General features: G+C 41.4%; 1 protein-coding gene across 2 annotated transcripts in view; it reads right to left on the minus strand.

The window, feature by feature from the left end:
• Positions 1–11,313, minus strand: part of EXOC1 (exocyst complex component 1) — a 64,818-nt gene extending 53,505 nt beyond the window's left edge. Inside the window, exons 1-3 of one of the 2 annotated variants that reach the window (XM_060109412.1) lie at positions 11,025–11,313; positions 6,980–7,113; positions 2,636–2,766 (exon numbers count right to left, since the gene is read on the minus strand). In XM_060109412.1, the coding sequence (XP_059965395.1) occupies positions 2,636–2,766; positions 6,980–7,103 (255 nt within the window). In that variant the 5' untranslated portion in view covers positions 7,104–7,113; positions 11,025–11,313. The remainder of the gene's footprint in view (positions 1–2,635; positions 2,767–6,979; positions 7,114–11,024) is intronic. The other variant, XM_060109421.1, reaches the window with a different exon arrangement.
• Between the last annotated feature and the right edge of the window lie 12,278 nt (positions 11,314–23,591).

Below are 23,591 nucleotides of genomic sequence, written 5' to 3' on the forward strand. Positions count from 1 at the left end.
TTAAATGGATGACTAATAAGAATCTGCTGTATAAAAAATAAAATAAAATTCAAAAATTCAAAAAAAATAACTGCATTAGTATTTATAAAGAAATTTAAGAGTCTTGGCAACTCATATGAAGCTTGACGGGAAATGATCTCTTCCCTGGGAATATTTCACATAATGCCATAAAAGACACTGACTGCTCCAGCAGCAACACTCACACAAATCAATACGTGATGCAGGGACTTCCCTGGTGGCGTAGTGGTTAAGAATCCGCCTGCAAATGCAGGGGACACGGGTTCGAGCCCTGGTCTAGGAAGATGCCACATGCCACGGAGCAACTAAGCCCAGGAGCCACGACTACTGAGCCCGTGTGCCACAACTACTAAAGCCCATGTGCCTAGATCCCATGCTTCGCAACAAGAGAAGCCACGACAATGAGAAGCCCGTGCACTGCAACGAAGAGTAGCCCCCGCTCACTGCAACTAGAGAAAGCCCACGTGCAGCAACGAAGACGCAACACAGCCATAAATAAATAAAAATTTTTTAAAAATTATTAATGTGGGCTTCCCTGGTGGCGCAGTGGTTGAGAGCCCGCCTGCCGATGCAGGGGACATGGGTTTGTGCCCCGGTCCGGGAAGATCCCACATGCCACGGAGCGGCTGGGCCCGTGAGCCATGGCCGTTGAGCCTGCGCATCCAGAGCCTGTGCTCCGCAACGGGAGAGGCCACAACAGCGCGAGGCCCACATACCACAAAAAAAAAAAAAAAAAAAAAAAAAATTATTAATGTGTGATGCAAAATGGCTAATATTAGGCTATGTATAAAAATTTTATGTTTTATATCCACATGTAGCATACACACACCAAGGTGCCTGCATAAAATGAAAAAAAATCCATTAAGCAAGTCAGCAATGAGGTGTCAGCTGAGGAAAGCATTCAAATAAGCATTCAGCAATGTTAGTGAATTACACAAGTCAATGGGGTTATGAAGTGTGGAACTAATGAAGAGAAAAAGGCTTTTTAATAAAGGTGAATTTCTAAAAAGCCTTTGAAGTATTTTGTCTTAACAGAAAATCTCTACTCTTGATCCTTCCCATAAAAGAAATTATTAAATAATTGAAGTGTTTTTTAAAATCTCATTTTCATGTTCTTTCCAAATACATATACATGTACCCACATTCAAAGCACCTGTCAGACCCCGTTTTCCACATCCCACATTTTTCTAAAAACTGGGTGCTTTTTAGGAATAAAGCAAAGGCCCAGTTTGCCTAAAATATTTAAAGAAAAGGCATTCTCTACATTTTGGAAGAAATCTCAACTCTACAGATATGCAGGAGTCTCCTAAAGCTGTTTCTGCTTCATTAAAAAAATCTTCTTGGGCCTCCCTGGTGGCGCAGTGGTTGAGAGTCCGCCTGCCGGTGCAGGGGACACGGGTTCGTGCCCCGATCCCGGAGGATCCCACATGCCGCGGAGCGGCTGGGCCCGCGAGCCATGGCCGCGGGGCCTGTGTGTCCGGAGCCTGTGCTCCGCAACGGGAGAGGCCACAGCAGTGAGAGGCCCGCGTACAGCAAAAAAAAAAAAAAAAAAAAAAAAAAAAATCTTCTTGCACCTGACTCAACTGCCTGTCATGCTGTCCAGCTTTTAGTTCCTCAGAGGTTTGTACCAGGTCAGCATAAAACCAGATTTTTATTTTATCAGACTGCTCTACAAAGGTAGTTCTCACTTCTCTGTGCCTTTTTAATCACTGTATGAGACTTGTAGAGTTCAGTCAATGGGCACATGTAGTTACAGTACTGTAAGCCTTGCTATCAGCCCCATCCACAGTACAGTAGATGCGGTGCAAGGCATTCGCTAGAGCTCTGGAGGTGCCTCTGGGCTGCAGAGGAAGATGAGGGGGAGGGTTAGAGAGGCTGAAGAGGAAGAAGCACCTACTTTAACCTGAGGGGCTCTACTTTATTTCTTTTTTTTTTAAAAAAAGGGTATTGCTGTGAAAAGCCTTGAACTGTCAGGAATAAAGGTGGCCCTTTATCACGATTATTCAATTTTCCTGGCGTTTGAGTGTGACTTAAGGTGTAAGGCATCTTATTCTTTAAATCTTGTTTAATACCTTATTTAATGTCTTATATCTTATTCTTCAAAGTCCTTAAAATAAGGGGTGAAACTCACTATCACTGCCATCACCTGAGCCACAATATTACCTAAGGAAGATTCACTTTGGTTATATTTTCTGTGATTTCTGAATTAGGTTTTACCAAAACAATGATTTTTTTAAAAAACTACTCACACAACACACCACTTTAAAATCCATACTAATTTATGGATTTTATACTAAGTATACCTCATCTAAATATAGAAATGTACAGTCAAGGTTATTTTGCTCTAGTTATGTAGCCTGTGAACAAACATAATTGTAGCTCAAAAAAAAAAAAGCACAAACAATGAAACAAGCTTACATACATACTTATTTTAAGTAGCCTGCGAATGAGAAGTGAGAGAATGGAAGGTTGGATAATACATTTTAGACTAATTGCTGGTTAGGTGGTGAACTACTGGGTCACAAAACAAGTTTAGATCATCTTAGAAGACAACATACTATGTTATAAAATGAAAGACACTTTCTGCATTCATGTCAAAGAACTAACAAAAACATACTTTAATAGCATCCTTGGCATCTACCACAGCAAGGTCTCGAAGGGCCCAAGCAATCTGCCTTTTGTAGAAATCTCCTTTATCAGATTTCTTGACTTTGACCACCTTCACCTGCACGGGGCGTTCAGTTGTCACTGTTGAATAAAACACACACTTTCATTAGAGACATTATTCATTTCCTCATTCTTCATTAATTCATTGCAAACACAGCTGTCAGGTGCCTGTACACAATACTAAAACAGGAATAGTATTTCATAACAAATGCTGTGACTGAGGAATACAAGGAATACTAATGGAATAATCTAAATCGGACTAGAAGGTCAGAGGCAGATTACTTGAGAAGTAAAACTCTTAAAACTCAAAAATAAGAAAAAAAATTCAGATTAAAAAAATGGGTCAAAGACCTTGACAGACACCAGACTAAAGAAGATATATAGACCACAAATAAGCATATGAAAAGATGCTCCACAGCATATGTCATCAGGGAAACGTAAATTCAAATGACAACGAGATACCACTACACACCTATTAGAATGGCCAAAATCCAGAGCACTGACAACACCAAATGCTGGTGAGGATGTGAAGCAACATGCACTGTCATTCACTGACGGTGGGAATTAAAAATGGTACAGTCACTTTGGAGGAGAGTTTGGCAGTTTCCTAACAAAACTAAACATATTCTTACCATATTATCCAGCAACTGCATTCCTTGGTATTTACCCAAAGGAGCTGAAAACATATGTCCACACAAAAACCTGCACACGGATGTTTATAGCTGCTTTATTTATAACTGCTAACTTGGAAGCAACCAAGATGTCCTTCAGTAGGTGAATGGATAAATAAACTGCGGTACATCTAGACAATGGAATGTTATGCAGCACTAAAAAGAAATGAGCTATAAGCCATGAAAACACATGGAGGAAAGTTAAATGCATATTACTAAGTGAAAGAAACCAATCTGAGAAGGTTACATACTATTTGATTCCAATTACTATATGACTTTCTGGAAAAGGCAAAACTGTGGAGACAGTAAAAAGATCAATGGTTGCCAGGGATTGGGGAAGAGATGAACAGGCAGAGCACGGAGGATTTTTAGGGCAGTTAAAATACTCTATATGACATCCATTTGTCCAAACCCAACACCAAGAGTGAAACCTACAGTAAACTATGGACTTTGGGTGATTATGATTTGTTAACGTAGGTTCATTCTTGGTAACAAATGTACCACTGTGGTGAGTAGTGTTAACAAAGCGAAAGGCTATGCATGTGTGGGGAAAGGGGCATAAGGGAAATCTCTGTACCTACCTCTCAATTTTCTTATAAACCTAAAGCTGCTCTAAAAAAAATAAAGTCTTAAAAATGTATTAATGCTAACAGGAGTTATTATTTGCGATAGTATTAAAAATCTAGGAATAGGGCCTCCCTGGTGGCGCAGTGGTTGGGAGTCCGCCTGCCGATGCAGGGGATGCGGGTTCGTGCCCCGGTCTGGGAGGATCCCATGTGCCGCGGAGCGGCTGGGCCCGTGAGCCGTGGCCGCTGGGCCTGCGCATCCGGAGCCTGTGCTCCGCAACGGGAGAGGCCACAACAGTGAGAGGCCCACATACCGCAAAAAAGAAAAAAAAAAAAAAAAAAAAAAAAATCTAGGAATAAACAAATACCTAGGGGTAAATATAACACATGTGCAAAGCCTTTAAAATTATAAAACTTGGGACTTCCCTGGTGGTCCAGTGGTTAAGACTCCATGCTCCCAATGCAGGGGGCCCAGGTTTGAGCCCTGGTCAGGTAACTAAATCCTGCATGCCGCAACTAAGAGCCCACATGTGGCAACAAAGATCCCTCGTGCTGCAACTAAGACCCGGCACAGCCAAATAAATAAATAAACATTAAAAAAAATCATAATAAAATCATAAAACTTATTGAAAGTCTTTAAAACTATAAACCTTATTGCAAGGCATTAAAGAAGACCAAGATAAATGGAGAACCATACCATATTCATGAACAAGAAGACTTAATATCATAAAATGCAAGTTCTCTCCAAAGTGAACTACAGATTCAAAACAATTCCAATCAAACTCCCAACAAAATTTGGAACTTGATTCTAAAATTCAGATGAAAAACAAAATACCCACAAGACAACACAAAATCCATATATAAGAAAGGACCCAGAAACAAACACACTCACACTCATCACTATAAACATGGACACAGGTAAAGCAAAGACTGAAATGCAAAAGGTAAAATTATAAAACTTTTAGAATGTAGTATAGGAGAATACTTTTATTACTCCAGGGCATGGAAGGATATCTTAAAGAAGACACAAAGGGCCTCCCTGGTGGCGCAGTGGTTGAGAGTCCGCCTGCCGATGCAGGGGATACGGGTTCGTGCCCCGGTCTGGGAGGATCCCATATGCCGCGGAGTGGCTGGGCCCGTGAGCCGTGGCCGCTGAGCCTGCGCGTCCGGAGCCTGTGCTCCGCAGCGGGAGAGGCCACAACAGTGAGAGGCCCGCATACCGCAAAAAAAAAAAAAAGAAAAAAAAGAAGACACAAAAAGGGGAAGCCATAAATGATCAGACTGATTAATCTGATTTCATTAAAAGGCATCACAAAAAGTGAAAAGATAAGCCATAAACTGGGATGCATACAATCAGCAAATTAGTATCCAAATTACATACAGAACTTAAAGAAATCGGTAAAAGGACAACCAACAGAATAGAAAAACGAGTAAAAGGCTTCAACAGGCAAATTTCTTAGGCAAGAAAATTAATGGCTAATAAATCCATGAAAAGAGGCTCAATCTCATTATTATTTAGGGACATGCAATTTAAAACCACAATGAGATTCTATTTCACACCCACCAGATTGGAAACAACAGTCTGTCAAAACCAAGTTTAGACTCGGATGTGGAGGACCCGAAACACACACTGCTTGTGGGAGTGAAAACCAGTACAACTACTTTTGAAAATAATCTGCTATTAGGGTAGTGTTGACCATTCACTGCCTATGACCCAGCAATCTCACATCTAGGTGTCTACCCTAGAAGATTCTTGCCTGTGTACACTAGCAGACAAAGACAAACATGCTCACAGAAGTGCTGCCCGAATAGCAAAACCTGGAAACAAACCTCCTGGTCATCACTGGTAGGATGGGTAAGTAAACAGCAGTACTCTCAGAGTAGAATACTACACAGCAGTGGAAATGAAAGAATTACAGCTATGGGAGAAAAACAAGAGATAACACTCACAAACACAAACATACTGTTGAGTGGAAAAAGTCACAAATGAATACCTGTGCTATGATTCAATTTATGTAAAGTTCAAAGACACGCAAATATAACAATGTATATTCGAGATTACAAACACATATGGTAAAATGATAAAGAAAAGCAAGGAAAGAGTAAATCAAAACTCAGGATACTAGTTACCTCTTAATGAGGGAGGGAAGGGAATGGGAGCAGGGCAGGGCACACAGGAGACTTCAAAGGTAATGGTAAAATTCTTCTTATTCTGGATAGTGGTATATACAAGTGTTCACACCTTGTATGTATGTTACAGAAATACTTTTGTGGGACTTCCCTGGTGGTGCAGTAGTTAAGAATCTGCCTGCCAGTGCAGGGGACACAATTTGATCCCTGGTCTGGGAAGATTCCACATGCCACGGAGCATCTAAGGCTGTGCGCCACAACTACTGAGCCTGTGCTCTAGAGCCCTGAGCCACAACTACTGAGCCCGTGTGCCGCAACTACTGAAGCCCAAGCACCTAGAGCCTGTGCTCCACAACAAGAGAAGCCACTGCAATGAGAAGTCTGCGCACGGCAACTAGAGAAAGCCTGCGCACAGCAACAAAGACCCAACGCGGCCAAAAATAAATTTTTTAAAAAAAGGAATACTATTGTATCTACTCAAGATTTAATTAAAGACAATTGAAAAAAAACGAATTTGCTGGCCCAATTTTCCAATCACAGAAACAATGAGAATATTTTATTTATGAAATTGAATTTCTTTTTTTTTTAAGTGATACATGGTCATTCTTTTATTTTTTCAATTTATTTATTTGGCTGCATCAGGTCTTAGTTGCAGTTCACAGGATCTTCTTTGTGGGATGCAGGATCTTTCATTGCAGCACACAGGCTTCTCTAGTTGTGGTGCGCAGGCTTAGCTGCCCCGTGGCACGTGGAATCTTACTTCCCTGACCAGAGATGGAAAGCATGTCCCCTGCATTGGAAGGCAGATTCTTAACCACTGGACCACCAGGGAAGCCCGAGAATATATTAAACAATGAGGAAATGACCCCTAGGGAATAAAAGAATAAAAGAATGCCAAACAGGAACCTTGACTTACTAAATACCCACCTGTGGCGCACAAAAAACAGTTCTTTTTCTTTTTTCCTGCTTTGCAGACATTGACAATACTCAGCAGGCGTTCGTCATTTGGTGTAAAAATGTCTCTTTGTAATGCGTGCTTGATTGCTGTCATCTTTACTCAACTGAAAAAATTCAGAGTACAGATATTATACTCATTCTCAAAATCATTCTATCTTACATTGTTCCATTTAGGATTAAAAAAATGATCTTATTTATGGCAAATAAGTGTAGGTTGAATGATTTAATACATTAGTACACCTACATCATAAAAATAAAAAGTTGTATGTTTGGAAAAGAAATTAGAGAACCAGTATATCAAACTCTCAAATCTTTGGAAGTGTTCACCAAATATTATAATATTTTTTAAAAATTTAGGAAAAAATTTAAAAACCCATGCCCAATCTTCAAATATAAATTCCCTATATAAAGAACTCTTACAACTCAACAATAAAAAGACAAGTAACCCAGTTAAAAACTGAGCAAAGGATCTGAATAGACATTTCTCCAAGGAAGAGATACAAATGGCCAATAAGCACATGGAAAGATGCGCAACATCATTAGCCATTAGGGAAATGCAAATCAAACCCACATTGAGATACCTACCACTTTACACCGCTAGGATGGCTAAAAATTAAAAAGACAAGTGTTGGTAAAGGTGTGGAGAAAAAGGAAGTCTCATATATTGCTGGTGATTATAAAATGCTATAGCCACTTCAGAAAACAGCTTGGTGGTTCCTCAAAAAGTTAAACATGGTTTACCATATGACCCAGCAATTCCACTCCTAGGTATATACTCAAGAGAACTGCTAAACATATGTCCACACAAAATCGTGTACCTAAATGTCCATAGCAGTATTGTTCACCATAGTCAAAACGTGGAAACATCTCAAATGTCCTGATGAACAGCAAAATGAAATATATCCATACAGTAGAATATTATTTGGCCATAAAAAAGGAACAAAGTACTGATACATACTACAACATCAGTGAATCCTGAAAACATGATGCTAAGTGAAAGAAGACAGTTACAAAGAACCACATATTTTAGGATTCCATTTATGTGAAATGTCCAGAGTAGACAAATCCATACAGATGGATTGATTTGTGGTTGCCAGGGGCTGAGGGCAAGGAGGAATGGGGAGTGACTGCTAATGTGTATAGGGCTTCTTTTTGGGGTGATGAAAATGTCCTTGAATTAGATAGTAGTGATGTTTTTATAACCCTTTGAATATACTGGAAACCACTGAATTATATACTGAAAAAAGGTGAATTTTATGGTATATTAATCATCTTTTTTCAAATATAACTTAAGTTACATACTTCAAAAAAACTCACTGCAACTTTATTTTTTGAATATACTGTATATATATATTTGTGTGTATATACATTATTATTTCCAATACAGATGTATAGTATTTCATACGTGTGAGCTTGCTTAGGAAATTAACTCCTAGTTCTAACACTGCTTCTATGGGAAAATGAAGAAATTATGAGTTTTAAAAAAATGACTTAGAGTGAATTTTTATAACACACGGACACTTCTGTAAACTATAGGTATCTCCTATATTTTACTCAATCTGTAAAACTTCTATCTCTGCTCCAACTCAAAAAATTGCTTTTCTCACAAAACTCACACTTCTATCCCTCTTTCACCTCATCTCTGCCTCTAGTCTCCTGACGGCCCCCTCCTTCCTGTTATCCTAGTCCATCTGGCCTCTCCAAGCTTAATTTCTTTTCCAACCTAGCCTAGAGGCAGTGTTCATTTCCCTACACCCACACTATCCCCTTCAATGATCTTGCTCCATTTGTAGACCAGTTCACTCTGTTCACCAATCTCCATAAACTAACTTTTTTCTCTACTTTTCTTGGCTACCATATGCCATTTAAGAAGGCCTCATATCCATGTTCACTGCACTCATTACAAATATTTAAATCCAATCAAAGCTAAACTTTCAAAGTTGCTCAGCAGTTCCTTAACACCTTCTTTGATGATTCCTCTTCCTACTCCCCATCAGTATTGCAAATCCTTATTTCTCTCCTTCAACCCCCAACTCTAGTGTCAGCCTCCTCCCTCTCTGCAAATGGCTTCACCGTCTACCCTGCAGAGAATATAGAAGCTATGAAGAGCAAGTTTCCCCAACTGCTTTCTTCTTCATCTCTCTACATTTTTACCCATCCTAACCTCCATTCCACCTATTATAAAATGTCCATGTTACTATCCCTTAATATGTTTTAGGGCCTACACACTGTGTTAAAAGCTCAACTCTATCCTACGCCCAAGCCACGCTGGATACTGGCCAGTTTGCTTTTCTGTCTCTAGGCTCTTGTTTGTGCAATTTCTTTTCCTGAAATTCTTTTCTCCCTGGGAAATTCCAATTCATCCTTAAGATCTTGCTGAAATGTCACCTCTTCTGTGAAGCAGTCACACACTCAAGGAAAAAAAGAAATTCCTTTCCTACTTCTCTAATATTTCCCCTCTATTCTGCTAACATAGCACTTACAAACCATATTGTCTAGCTAGTTGTATTCTCTCCCCCATTAAAAGTATCTCCTTGCAGGCAAGACCACGTCTTATCCATCTTTGTATTCCAAGAACTTGGCAAAGACATACCAGGTATTTAATAAATTAACCAAAATGACAGCACCAAATAACATGACAACTAAAGCATTCTGATGATTTTCCTTCATCTACACATAATTTATCTTTTCTGCTCCTGCTGCCAACACACTAACCCAGGTTCACATCAACCACATCTATTAAACACCACAGCATCTGGTTATCTCTTTGCAAGCTTCTACAACCCCCAAACTCTCGACAAATAATATTAAAACATAGCTTTCATCACAATTACCCTTGCTCAACATTTTCCTAATGTTCCAAAACACAAACCTTCCACTCCAAGCTCTCTGTTCATTCTGGTCTTTAAATCTTTGCTTAGGAGCTTTTCCATGCAGGGAGTATCATGTATCCAAACCCTAATTACACTCCATAATTTATATGAAGTTGATTCAATAAAGATCTTAATCCAAACTGATCTCTCCTCTCAACTGCTACAGCACTTATTGTATTTACTAAACAATCAAGCACTTGCTGTCCAACTGGTTTGTAAAATCACAAGCTCCTGGATCTCAACAACTCTCTTTAAAGAAAAGGGGGGTGGGGGTGTTTTAGCATAGTTTTGTGTCCTTTATTAGTGGGTACTCAACAAATATCTCTTGCGGTAACTTGAACTGAATAGTAAAAACTGGTTAAATGAATGACTAATAGCGGTCAGCATCGACCACCCAGTCCCTGTTTGGTCAAAAGCAAAGGACTGACTGTATGGTAAGTGGTAAAACAAGACTGGACTGGGAAGAGTTCATAAAGGAGTTAGTAATAATGAAAACACTATGCGACTCTCATTCATTCGGCAAATATCGATGCCTGCGAAGTGCCAGGCAGAATTCTAGGTTACAGTGGTGTATATGACAGATATGTCCATGAAGACAGGAAGAGCCATGACTTCAATGGCATCTACATTCTCAGGGTGGAGTGATTAACTCTCCAGTCTTTACAGTACATTTTTTGTAAGTCAGTGAAGGAACCATTAGAGGTCCTCCAAAACTATTTCCCCCGTTTAAGAACCCATGTCTGACCATGCTCCAGTGGCAGTCAGCCACAATACTCTACATTGGTTCTTGTTTCCTTAAATTCAGCTGGATCATTACAGGGTGTGGCAGGTAACTTGTCTGTAGGAGTGCCATGTCAGTGAGTGAGTGTGGGCTGGGCCCTGTACGCTCTCGAGACATCTTAGCGCGTGCAGCACTGTCCTCCAGAAGAGAACACGGTGCCTGGAGCCAGGGAAATGCACTTAAAAGATTTAGAAGAAAATGTGGATTTGGACCCCTGCTGCTTCACGCCAGAGAGCAAACGGATCAGGGCCCTTTTTTACAGTGAAATCTGGTTTTCATGGGCGGAACCGGAAAGGGGTGTCAGGATTGCCCTCCCAGCCCCCCGGGGCGGGGGATGCTCCTACCGGACTCTGCGTCTTACCCAGACAGGCAGGAAGAGAAGTGGGCCCTGACGGCGGAGGGAGCGGCACCCGACCCCCCGGTGCTGGGCCAGCGGCGGAACTGAGGAGCCGCCTCAGACCCTGGCGTCCACCCGTCCGCTCGTCGGTGCGCCGCCGCCAGGACCGCCCGGCAGCCGCGGCCGAAGGCTTACCGCAAGGCCGAACCGAGCCCGCCTGTGCCGAGGCGAGTCCTCCACGACAGAGATGGGACGGGGCTGGAGCGGCCACGGGTACGAAGACGCGCTCCTCACTCGAGCGGCCAACCGGAAGCGGCCGATCTGCCCCACCTCCCATATCCGGATACGCCGGAAGTCGGTCGGGTAGAGCCGGAAGGAGTCGGCAGAGGCCTTGGCGAGGGGTGGGGGTCGGGTCTTGCCGTAGGGGAGTGTCTAAGACAAGCAGGGGCGGGACTCCGTCGCTCGGAGACTGACTCGGGAGCCGGGGCATTTGGTGCTGCGTGTTAGTTTCTCTTGAAGAGTTATTTATTTAGCTGTTTTCAGCCGTTCTTTTTTTTTTTTTTTTTTTTTTTTTTTGCGATACGCGGGCCTCTCACTGCTGTGGCCTCTCCCGTTGCGGAGCACAGGCTCCGGACGCGCAGGCCCAGCGGCCACGGCTCACGGGCCCAGCCGCTCCGCGGCACGTGGGATCCTCCCAGACCGGGGCACGAACCCGCGCCCCCTGCATCGGCAGGCGGACTCTCAACCACTGCGCCACCAGGGAAGCCCTCAGCAGTTCATTTAAGAAGAGATGCGATTACATGTTTTCTTTCTTGCACACGTAAAGCTCTGTTAACTCTAGATACTTGCTGCTTATGGCATGGAGAGTTTAAATGAATTAAATCAGAATTGGGGGGGGACGCGGGGGACCAAGACACCAGCACTTAAAAAAAATTTTTTTAACTTTTTTAGGCGCGCAGCATATGTGATCTTAGTTCCCCCACCAGCAATCGCACTCGCACCCCCTGCAATGGAAGGGTGGAGTCTTAACCACTGGACCGCCAGGGAAGTTCCCACTAGCACTTTTCACATCTTTGGGGAAAATTCTAATATGCAGCTATGGTGGAGAACCATTGATACAATGACGTTGGTATTTTAAAATGTGATCTGTGGACCAGCTGCTTGGGCATCATCTGGGGGTTCTTTAGAAAATGCAGCCTCTCAGGCTTACTTCAGATCTACTGAATGGTAATCTACATCTTAACGAGATGACGCCTGTTCACGTTTAAGTTTGAGAAGCACAGGTGATGCCAGTGTTGCTGGTTGCAAGGCAAGTGATTTATTTATTCCATATGTTTGGCACCTGTTTTATGCCAGGCACTTTGATCCAGGTGCAGAGGTGATTCAGACATGAATCTCACCCTGAAGACGTTCCCTGTATGGTAGGGCCAAACAAAGTATACATACAAATACATATAAAATAAGACAAAATAAATGACCAAAGAGAGATACAGGTCAGATAAATGTGCTGGTAATTCAGAGGAGCGACTTCTTTGCTCTAGCTCAATACCGTCCTTTGCAAGGGTTCTGCAGGGACCCATTCAATGCAAGCATTCGTTCATTTGAAAACGGAGCCACCTCAATGCTGGGCACTGTATTCGGTGCTGGAGATACAAAGACAGGGATCCCACTAAGAAGGGGACACACCGTCATTGGAGAGACAGAATTAAATAGAGGGATAAATTACAGTCTAGTGTGGTAAAGTAAACAACAAAAGTAGAAAAAAAGAGATGTAGCGCCATAGGAATGCAAAAGAAGGTGTAACACTCTGTCGAGATGGATTCACTGAGAAAGGGACAAATGAACTGTGCAAAGTATCTTTCAGTGTTTAGCTGAAGATATAATTTGGTAGAAAAATCAGCAGACACAGTAGGGACCTCTTTGCTCCTGAGATCAATATGCTGTAGTCAATGCTACTTGAAATGCTTTTCAGTTTCATTGAATGACTTCCCTTTTAAGAGCAGGATCTGATCTGATCTTTAGAAAGACCTCTTGGGTCCTTCCTGCTCAGTCCCAGAATGCTTACTGTGGACACTCTTTATATGACAGTTGCATGTGCTATTTTGTCCTTTTTTTTCCTTTCTCTTTTCTTTTCTTCCTTTTTTTTTTTTTTTTTTTTTTTTTTTTACCTGTATGTTTACAACCCTCTTCAAAGTTGGGAAGTGAATTGCTTTTCAGAAGCCTGGACTTCTTCCCTGAACTCTAGATTTGTTGTTGTTGTTCTCTAGTTTTTTGGTTTTTTAAATTAATTTTTACTGCAGTATAGTTGCTTTACAACGTGAACTCCAGCTTTGTGTATCCACTGCCTCCCCAACATTTCCACTCGGATGTCCATTAGGCATCTCAAACTAAAATTTAAAAATTTCTAAAAATTAAATTCTCATTTCTCCCCTCCTCTCCTGGATTCCCCTCAAAGTAGAGGCTGAAACAAAGGCTTACGTGCAGTATTTTATTTGAGGCTTTGATAGCAGGGAGCAAGTGTGAGAGAAGAGGGAGGGGAAGTAAAACAAGGAAGAGGGAGAGGCATATAAGGATGTGTTATTGAGTTCGTCATCACCATATCTGAATGTTTTCTTGATCCCTTAGGACTTTCTGGGAAGCTTCGTGAGATGATTCGCAAAACTGTCCACTGAAAGCCAGAGTGGAAGAGGCATTTATCTGTCAGCTCCTGTCTCCCTTTGATCAAAGATTAATGCCCCTGGCCATTAACTACTCCACACTTCCCAAATGCACAATTGTGAATGCCAAGCTGACTTCCACATCAGAGAAGTCCTGAGGAAGAAGAGAGGTGCAGTCATGTCGTACTTGCCCAAAGTTCATCAAACTCTCTTCAGAAAAGTTTGCTGCAGCAGTGGTTGGAATACGAGGCTGAAAGGATTTGAGGTGGTGACAGAAGATACACAGATGCTGTCCATTTCAGTCCACTCTTTGTACCACTCACATCCGCTTGGCCTTTCATTACGTCTGGTCTTTTACAGAGTCCCCTTCAAGGTGATGGCCACCTACTATCTCTGCGAAGACTTAATATAAGAGAGTTGGTGGAATAATCTTCAGTCCCTGCTGCTACACTGATGCCAAGACCATGCTTGTTTTCATTAACTCCCTCCTCTACTATCCATCCTAACCTCCCTTCACCCTGGGCCAGCACGTCAGCTGATCTAGGTTGTTTCCTCAGCGAGGTAACTGGAACCTTCAGCCTTTGTTTACCTTGCTCTGGTTGGGCCATGATTGTGTAATTGCCTGTTCAACTTATCCCTGGGTACAGAAACACCAAGGTAAGCCTCAGTTGAATTCCTTCCAGATTTATTCCTCCCTACTGCTATTGTATAGCAACAATCCCAGATTTTTCTGCCAGTCACAGTTGAGTACTCCCACTACTGTAGTAACTCTTTCCGTTGCTACGTGACTACTGCCTTGAGAAACCAAGTAACCAAGTGATAGTGAGGGAGTTTCAAGTTCAGTGAAGCATCCTCCACCCAACTCGTGGAGAGCTAATTATTGTAATCTAGCAAAGCCTAAATTTGGGAGGCAGGAAACACAAATTCTGTGAGTGCATCACTGGAAGTGATGATAAAATGGGCCAATCCTGCTCCCATTCTGGGGTTTCCAGAGCTATGTCTTTAGCTGTTGGGGACAGCTGGCTACTTCTGAGTGATGAGGGATATGGCAATATCAGTGGAGTCTCTGGTCATGTGTATATTGTCACCTTTTTTTTAGGAGGATGCTGTAAAATGGATTCCTTGGTTAAAGGAGCATTGATCAGGATACTATAATTCTGGTGTTATGGATGTTGGCAGAGTCACTTCAGGCAGGAAAGACAAACCTAGGAGTCTGTAAATATTTGTACTTAGGGCCACTTCTCTCTATAAACAAAGCTAACAATAAAGAATACTGCTCCAAGCTCTACCAACTGGCAAGATTTTACTTCACCTTTGTTCTTTAAAGCCACCCCTGAGTGGGGCTATGTGCAACAGCAGTCCAGTTTTTCCTACACACCAACACAATGTGCCAACCCATCTGTGAACCAGGCTGAGATAGGTAGTCATAGGGAACTCCAAGAGGGCATAGGAGTGAGCTGAGGAAGAGATACCAGTGCCATGGGAGTCTGAGTCACCCATTCATGTAATTTACAATACTTGTGTCTTCTGGACCTGCTCAGGCTCAGTCCTATACCATTTACAGACTTCATTGGATTGCTGCTGTACCCATGCACTTATAACTTAGTGGATCTGATAATATCCAGCTCTAGTGTTCCCAAGGAGAATAGTTCTCTGCCTCAGGCATGGCCTTGCAGAACAGTAAGGCTCTGTGATGCAACTCTCTTACTGGGGGCTTTCCAGAGATTTCACACAGGGCTCTTATCCATCACAGATACCTCTAGCACCCTTAGATCTGTGGGAACAAATGGCCTGAGCGTTAGGCAACTAGCATCATAGCCCTTCTGTGCAACATATCCAACCGATAGGTACTTTAGTTTTACAATAAGTTTATTCCAACATCCTTCTGGGAAACATATTCTGGTGGTTCTCTCATCTCACATAATAAATTCGTTCTAACACTTCTGCTCCCCTGAGTCTTCTGATTCCTTTCTCAATACTCGTTCAGAATTGTTCTATGACATCTCATTTAGCACAGGCCATCAGCATAGCCAAGCTTTAAGGAGGTGTTGAGGCTTTGTATTAGGACTGGGTCTGGGTGTCCTTGCCAAAACATTAAATCCAGAATCACAGGTGAATGGCCCCATGTCATAAATTCTCCCTTATCCAGCCTTATAACCTGATTTCTCTGGTTTAGTGCTCTAAATATTCACTCTTACAAATAACCCCCTGGTTTCTATTAGACAGTTTTGAAATTCTTTCTAAGTTCATCTATAGTTCAGTGGTTCTCACCTGGGATGATTTTGACTCCCAGGGGACTTTTGGTAATGTCTGGAGACATTTTTGGTTGTCATTACCAAGGGGGTTCTACTAACATCTAGTGAGTAGAGGCCAGGGATGCTGCTGAACAGCCTGCAATACACAGGCTGTTCAGCCTGCTCCCACAGCAAAGAATTATCCAGCCCCAAATGTCACTAGTGCCAAGGTTGAGGAACTCTGGTCTAGTTCTCCCTGGAGCAGGGATTGCAATCCCCACATAGGTTTGCTGAGCTCTGACCCTGGTTACAGGCTTGAGGCAGTGGTCGTTGGGGGAAGATATTGGGAAAATTAAGGTAATAAATTAGGCTCTTGCTTCAGATATATTCTTTGAAGTAGTTCCAGACAATAAGAGGCTGCTTTCCTTTATCAAGAGAAAGGAGTCTGTTGGCACAGAGGATGACAAAAAATCTGGGGGTTTAAGATTATAAGACAAAAAGCCAAAAAAAAAAAAAAAGATTATAAGACATGTGCACACAAATGTCCCCATTCTAGATCTCAAAGTTTCATTATTTTCCTATCAGGGCCCTAGGTTTGACACGAGTAATATTTTAAGGCTGTGCATTTAGACTCCTTTGCCGCTCTGCCACCCTTTTGATTACATGTCGGAGCTGACTTTTAGCACAGTCGGCTCAGTGGCTACTCTGCCCTAGAGGCTTCTGGCTTTCACAGTGTGCCATGATTTGATTGTTGGCTGAACAGAGCCTGTCATTTTCTTTTGTTAAGATCTCCAAAGCAGTTAACAGAAGTTAGCCCACTTTATGACTATCATTGCTCATAATGCTCAAGTACCATAGCCACATGTAATTCAATGTTTCATCTTCTGTCTGCACCTCATTCTAATCTACAACAGTAGAGAGTCTTGGTAATTAGCAATGCTACTGTATGCCAGGGGTTGTCACCACTTGCAATTTACCACCAACTACTTAACCACCAGCAAGGGTCCTTATTGTCTTGTGATCAGTGCTGTAGGATCAGCCTCCAAAATCCCATACTGAGGCTTTACATTCTGGAGTCACTTTTTTTTTTTCTTAAATCAGATTATAGTTGCTTTACAATGTTGTGTTAGTTTCTGCTGTACAGCAAAGTGAATCAGCTATATGTATACATATATACCCTCTTTTTTGGATTTCCTTCCCATTTAGGTCACCACAGAGCACTGAGTAGAGTTCCCTGTGCTATACAGTAGGATCTCTGGAGGCAATTTTGATGCCCAGTGCTCCCCTGAAAGCAGAGCCCCAAACAAAGGCTTAGGTGCTAGTAGTTTATTTGAGAAAATGAGTTCAGGGAATAGACTAAGGGGCCCAGGGGAAACAAAATGGAGAAAGCGGAAAAGCCAATACAGGATGCATTATTGAGTTGACAAATGCAGTGGGCGATTTGTTGTTTGATACTGTCGAAACTTCTGAGAAGACTTAGCGAAATGGGTCTCAGAATTCTGTACTGAAGTGAAGAAGAACAAAGAGAACGCACTTATCTATCGGCTGCTATCTGCCATTGGTTAAGCTTGCACCACATGCTTCTAATTGCGCGTGTGCACTGTGGGCTGGTTTCTGCAGTATCCCACGCTAGAAGCAGGGAGTGAGAGAGGCAAGGTGCTGGAATATTGTTCTTGGGAGATGATCTTGAGGTTGAGGCCTGCACAGAATTGGTCATTGCAGCAACACCTGGAATAAGAGGTGAGGCTGAAAGTATTTAAAATAATGCATGAAAGATTTCTAAACATGGCTTCTCCCTGAGTTTTCTCCATTTGAGTTAATGGTATCTCTATCTTCTCAGCTGCTCAGGCCGGTCCTTGACTTCTCTCTTTCTCTCATATTCTACATCCAATCTCTCAAGAAATCTTATGGGTTCTACCTCTAAAGTATTTCCAGAATCTGACCACTTCTCCCCATCTCCATTGCTACTCTTTCCTTGGTTATTGCTGTTATCTTGTCTCCTGAATTACTGTCTATCTCCCTACAGTGTATTATTAATGCAGCTGCCAGAGGGATCCTTTTTAAAACATGAGCCATACATGTTACGCTTTGCTCAGAACCCTCCAGTAGCTTCAGAGTGAAAGTCAAAGTTCTTACAAGGACCTACAAGATCCTGCACAATCTCCCCATTTCCCCACCCACCAGGACTTCATCTTCTTCTATCCACCTTGGTCACTCTACTCCAGTTCCTTAGACCTCCTTGTTGTTCCTTGAAAAGTCTAGGCAAGCTGGACTTTTGCTCTTGCTTTTCCCTCTGATTTTCCATTAAATATCTGCATGGCTCACTACTGCATCCTTGTCATGTCTTTGCTCAAAGGTTACCTCAATGAGGCCTTCCATGATAGCCCTATTTAAAATAGTGCCCCAACCTAGCATTCTTTATCTTTCATTTTTGCTTTGTTTTTCTTCATGGTTCTTATTACATTCTGCAATACTATGGCATTATATCTGATATATATATATATCAGATATAATGCCATATATATATATATATATATAGATATATATGTATATATAGTTAACATATGTTATTCATTTATTTATTTACTTATTCTTTCCCTTTCACCAGAATGAAGGCTTATGAAGACAAAGACTTCTGTTTTGCTCACTGATGTATTCCCAGTTCCTAGAACTCATATCAATTCACTTATTATGTTCTCTGTACTATCCTAAGCATTTTACATGTATTAACTACTTTGGTCCTATGAGGTGGGAATCTTTATTATCCTTATTCTAAAGATTAGAAAGCGGCACAGATTATTTAGCCCAAAGACACGTAGTAGGCACATAGTAGTATTTCGGTGAATATCTCTTTGTATTACTATAGTTCTCTGCATAAAGTACACTTGGGAAGCAACATAAGACAGTGGAAAGAACATGGTTGCTGGGGTCGTGCAGACCTGGGTTCAAATCTGGTCTTTATTGGTTCAGTGATCACAGGACAGATTACTTAACTCTTCTGAGCTCGAGTTTCCTCATCTGTAAATTCAAAATTATAAATGTCATCTTTTGGGACTGTCTTGCAATTCGCTGGGATGTATTTCTTGTAAAGCACTTGCACATTACTCGGCACATAGTAAGCACTCAATAAATGGTAGCTATTATTTATATGCAGGTTGGTTAGAAGATTAAATTGGGTAGATTTATGTTCTCAAAAGACATGAAATAGTCACTCAAGCCCTGCAGTCCTGCTTCCCTTTCATAGGCAGAAGGCCACATATATTAACATATATCATATATGAGGCAATCTCATATTTGGATAGCATGGAATAAAGTTTTCATTGTTAATGAGCTCCAAGGTAAAAGTTTCTTCTAAATGGCCAGGAGTAGTGAGTATTGATGTTTGAACAATATTGGCAAAATTGAAATTGGTTCAAGATGGTGGAGTAGAAGGATGTGCCCTCACTCCCTCTTGCAAGAGCACCAGAATCACAACTAACCACTGAAAAATCATCGACAGGAAGACCCTGGAACTCACCAAAAAAGATACCCCACCTCTAAAGACACAGGAGAAGCCGCAATGAAATGGTAGGAGGGGTGAAATCACCATAAAATCAAATCCCATAACTGCTGGGTGGGTGACTCCCAAACTGAAGAACAATTATACCACAGAAGTCCACACACTGGATTGAAGGTTCTGAGCCCCACGTCAGCCTTCCCAACCTGGGGTCTGGCAACGGGAGGAGGAATTCCCAGAGATTCAGACTTTGTCGGCTAGCAGGATTTGATTGCAGGACTTCAGCAGGACAGGGGGAAACAGAGACTCCACTCTTGGAGGGCACACTCAAAGTAGGGTGCACATCAGGACCCAAGGGGAAGAAGCAGTGATCCCATAGGAGACTGAACCAAACCTACCAGCTAGAGTGTTGGAGGGTCTCCTGCAGAGGCGGGGGCTGGCTGTGGCTCACCACAGGGACAAGGACACTGACAGCAGAAGCTCTGGGAAGTACTCCTTGGCATGAGCCCTCCTGTAGTCCACCATTAGTCCCACCAAAGAGCCTGGAGCCTCCAGTGCTGGGTTGCCTCAAGGCCAAACAACCAACAGGGAGGGAACTCAGCCCCACCCATCAGCAGAGAAGGGGATTAAAGTTTTACTGAGCTCTGCCCACCAGAGCAACACCCAACTCTACCCACCACCAGTCCCTCCCATCAGGAAGCTGGCACAACCTCTTAGATAGCCTCATCCACTAGAGAGAAGAAAGCAGAAACAAGAAGAACTACAATCCTGCAGCCTGTGGAATGAAAACCACAGTCACAGAAAGGTAGACAAAATGAAAAGGCAGAGGACTATGTACCAGATGAAGGAACAAGACAAAACCCCAGAAAAACAGCTAAATGAAGTGGATATAGGCAACCTTCCAGGAAAAGGATTCATTATAATGATAGTGAAGATGATCCAGGACCTCAGAAGAAGAATGGAAGAAAAGATTGAGAAGATGCAATAAATGTTTAACAAAGACCTAGAAGAATTAAAGAACATACACCTAGATAGGAATTAAAGAACAGACAGAGATGAGCAATACAATAACTGAAACGAAATATACACTAGAAGGAATCAATAGCAAATAACTGAGGCAGAAGAACAGTTAAGTGACCTGGAAAACAGAATGGTGGAATTCACTACTGCGGAACAGAATAAAGAAAGAAAAATGAAAAGAAATGAAGACAGACTAAGAGACCTCTGGGACAACGTTAAATGCACTAACATTCGCATTTTAGGGGTCCCAGAAGGAGAAGAGAGCAAGAAAGGACCTGAGAAAATATTTGAAGACATTATAGTCAAAAACTTCCCTAACATGGGAAGGGAAATAGCCACCCAAGTCCAGGAAGCACAGAGAGACCCAGGCAGGATAAACCCAAGGAGAAACACGCTGAGACACATTGTAATCAAACTGACAAAAATTAAAGACAAAGAAAAATTATTAAAAGCAACAAGGGAAAATGACAAATAACATACAAGGGAACTCCCATAAGGTTAACAGCTGATTTCTCAGCAGAAACTCTACGAGCCAGAAAGGAGTGGCATGATATATTTAAAGTGACAAAAGGGAAGAAACTACAACCAAGATTACTCTACTCAGCAAGAATCTCATTCAGATTTCATGGAGAAATCAAAAGCTTTACAGATAAGCAAAAGCTAAGAGAATTCAGCACCACCAAACCAGCTCTACAACAAATGCTAAAGGAACTTCTCTAAGTGGGAAACACAACAGAAGAAAAGGAGCTACAAAAACAAACCCAAAACAGTTCAGAAAATGGTAATAGGAACATACGTATTGATAATTACTTTAATGTGAATGGATTAAATGCTCCAACCAAAAGACACAGGCTCACTGAATGGATACAAAAACAAGACTCATATATACGCTGTCTACAAGAGACCCACTTCAAACCTAGGGACACATACAGACTGAAAGTGAGAGGATAGAAAAAGATATTCCATGCAAGTGGAATTCAAAAGAAAGCTGGAATAGCAATACTCATATCAGAAAAAATAGACTTTAAAATAATGAATGTTATAAGAGACAAGGAAGGACACTACACAATGATCAAGGGATCAATCCAAGAAGAAGATATAACAATTATAAATATATATGCACCCAACATAGGAGCACCTCAATGCATAAGACAAATGCTAACAGCTATAAAAGAGGATATCGACAGTAACACAATAATAATGGGAGACGTTAACACCTCACTTACACCAATGGAGAGATCATCCAGACAGAAAATTAATAAGGAAACACAAGCTTTAAATAATGACACAATACCAGACAGATTTAATTGATATTCATAGGACATTTCATCCGAAAACAGCAGATTACACTTTCTTCTCAAGTGCACATGGAACATTCTCCAGGATAGATCACATCTAGGGTCACAAATCAAGCTTTGGTAAATTTAATAAAATTGAAGTCATATCAAGCATCTTTTCTGACCACAACACTATGAGATTAGAAATGAATTACAGGAAAACAAAAGTAAAATACACAAACAAATGCAGTCTAAACAGTACATTACTAAATAACCAAGAGATCACTGAAGAAATCAAAGAGGAAAACAAAAAATACCTAGAGACAAATGACTATGAAAACACGATGATCCAAAACCTATGGGATGCAGCAAAAGCAGTTCTAAGTGGGAAGTTTATAGCTATACAAGCCTACCTCAAGAAACAAGAAAAGTCTCAAATAAACAATCTAACCTTACACCTAAAGGAACTAGAGAAAGAAGAGCAAACAAAACCCAAAGTTACCAGAAGGAAAGAAATCATAAAGATCAGAGCAGAAATAAATGAAATAGAAACAAAACAATGGCAAAGTTCAATAAAACTAAAAGCTGGTTCTTTGAGAAGATAAACAAAATTGATAAACCATTAGCCAGACTCATCAAGAAAAAGAGGGAGAGAACTCAAATCAATAAAATTAGAAATGAAAAAGGAGAAGTTACAACAGACACTGCAGAAATACAAAGCATCCTAAGAGACTGTTACAAGCAACTCTATGCCAATAAACTGGACAACCTGGAAGAAATGGACAAATTCTTAGAAAGGTATAACCTTCCAAGACTGAACCAGGAAGAAACAGAAAATATGAACAGACCAATCACAAGTAATGGAATTGAAACTGTGATTAAAAATCTTCCAACAAACAAAAGTCCAGGACCAGATGGCTTCACAGGTGAATTCTATCAAACATTTAGAGAAAAGCTAACACCCATCCTTCTTAAACTCTTCCAAAAAATTGCAGAGGAAGGAACACTCCTAAACTCATTCTATGAGGCCATTGTCACCTTGATACCAAAACCAGACAAAGATACTACAAAAAAATAAAATTACAGGGGCTTCCCTGGTGGCGCAGTGGTTGGGAGTCCGCCTGCCAATGCAGGGGATATGGGCTCGTGCCCCGGTCCTGGGGGATCCCACATGCCACTGAGCAGCTGGGCCTGTGGGCCATGGCTGCTGGGCCTGCGCGTCCGGAGCCTGTGCTCCGCGGCAGGAGAGAACGTAGCGGTGGCGGGGCCCGTGTACCGCAAAACCAACAAAAAAATTTACAGACCAATATCACTGATGAATATAGAAGCAAAAATCCTCAACAAAATACTAGCAAACAGAATCCAACAACACATTAAAAGGATCATACACCATGATCAAGTGGGATTTATCTCAGGGATGCAAGGATTCTTCAATATATGCAAATCAATCAATGTGATACACCATATTAAAAACTTGAAGAATAAAAACCATATGATTATCTCAACAGGTGCAGAAAAAGCTTTTGACAAAATTCAACACCGATTTATGATAAAAACTCTCCAGAAAGTGGGCTTAGAGGGAACCTACCTGAACATCATAAAGGCCATATATGACAAACCCAACAAACCCAACAACAAACATCATTCTCAGTGGTGAAAAACTGAAAGCATTTCCTCTAAGATCAGGACCAAGACAAGAATGTCCACTCTTGCCACTATTATTCAACATAGTTTTGGAAGTCCTAACCATGGCAATCAGAGAAGAAAAATAAATAAATAAAAGGAATACAAATTGGAAAAGAAATAAAACTATCACTGTTTGCAGATGACATGATACTATACATAGATAATCTTAAAGATGCCACCAGAAAAGTACTAGACCTAATGAATTTGGTAAAGTTGCAGGA

This window comes from Mesoplodon densirostris, chromosome 1, assembly GCF_025265405.1.
Source record: "Mesoplodon densirostris isolate mMesDen1 chromosome 1, mMesDen1 primary haplotype, whole genome shotgun sequence".
NCBI lineage: Eukaryota > Metazoa > Chordata > Mammalia > Artiodactyla > Ziphiidae > Mesoplodon > Mesoplodon densirostris.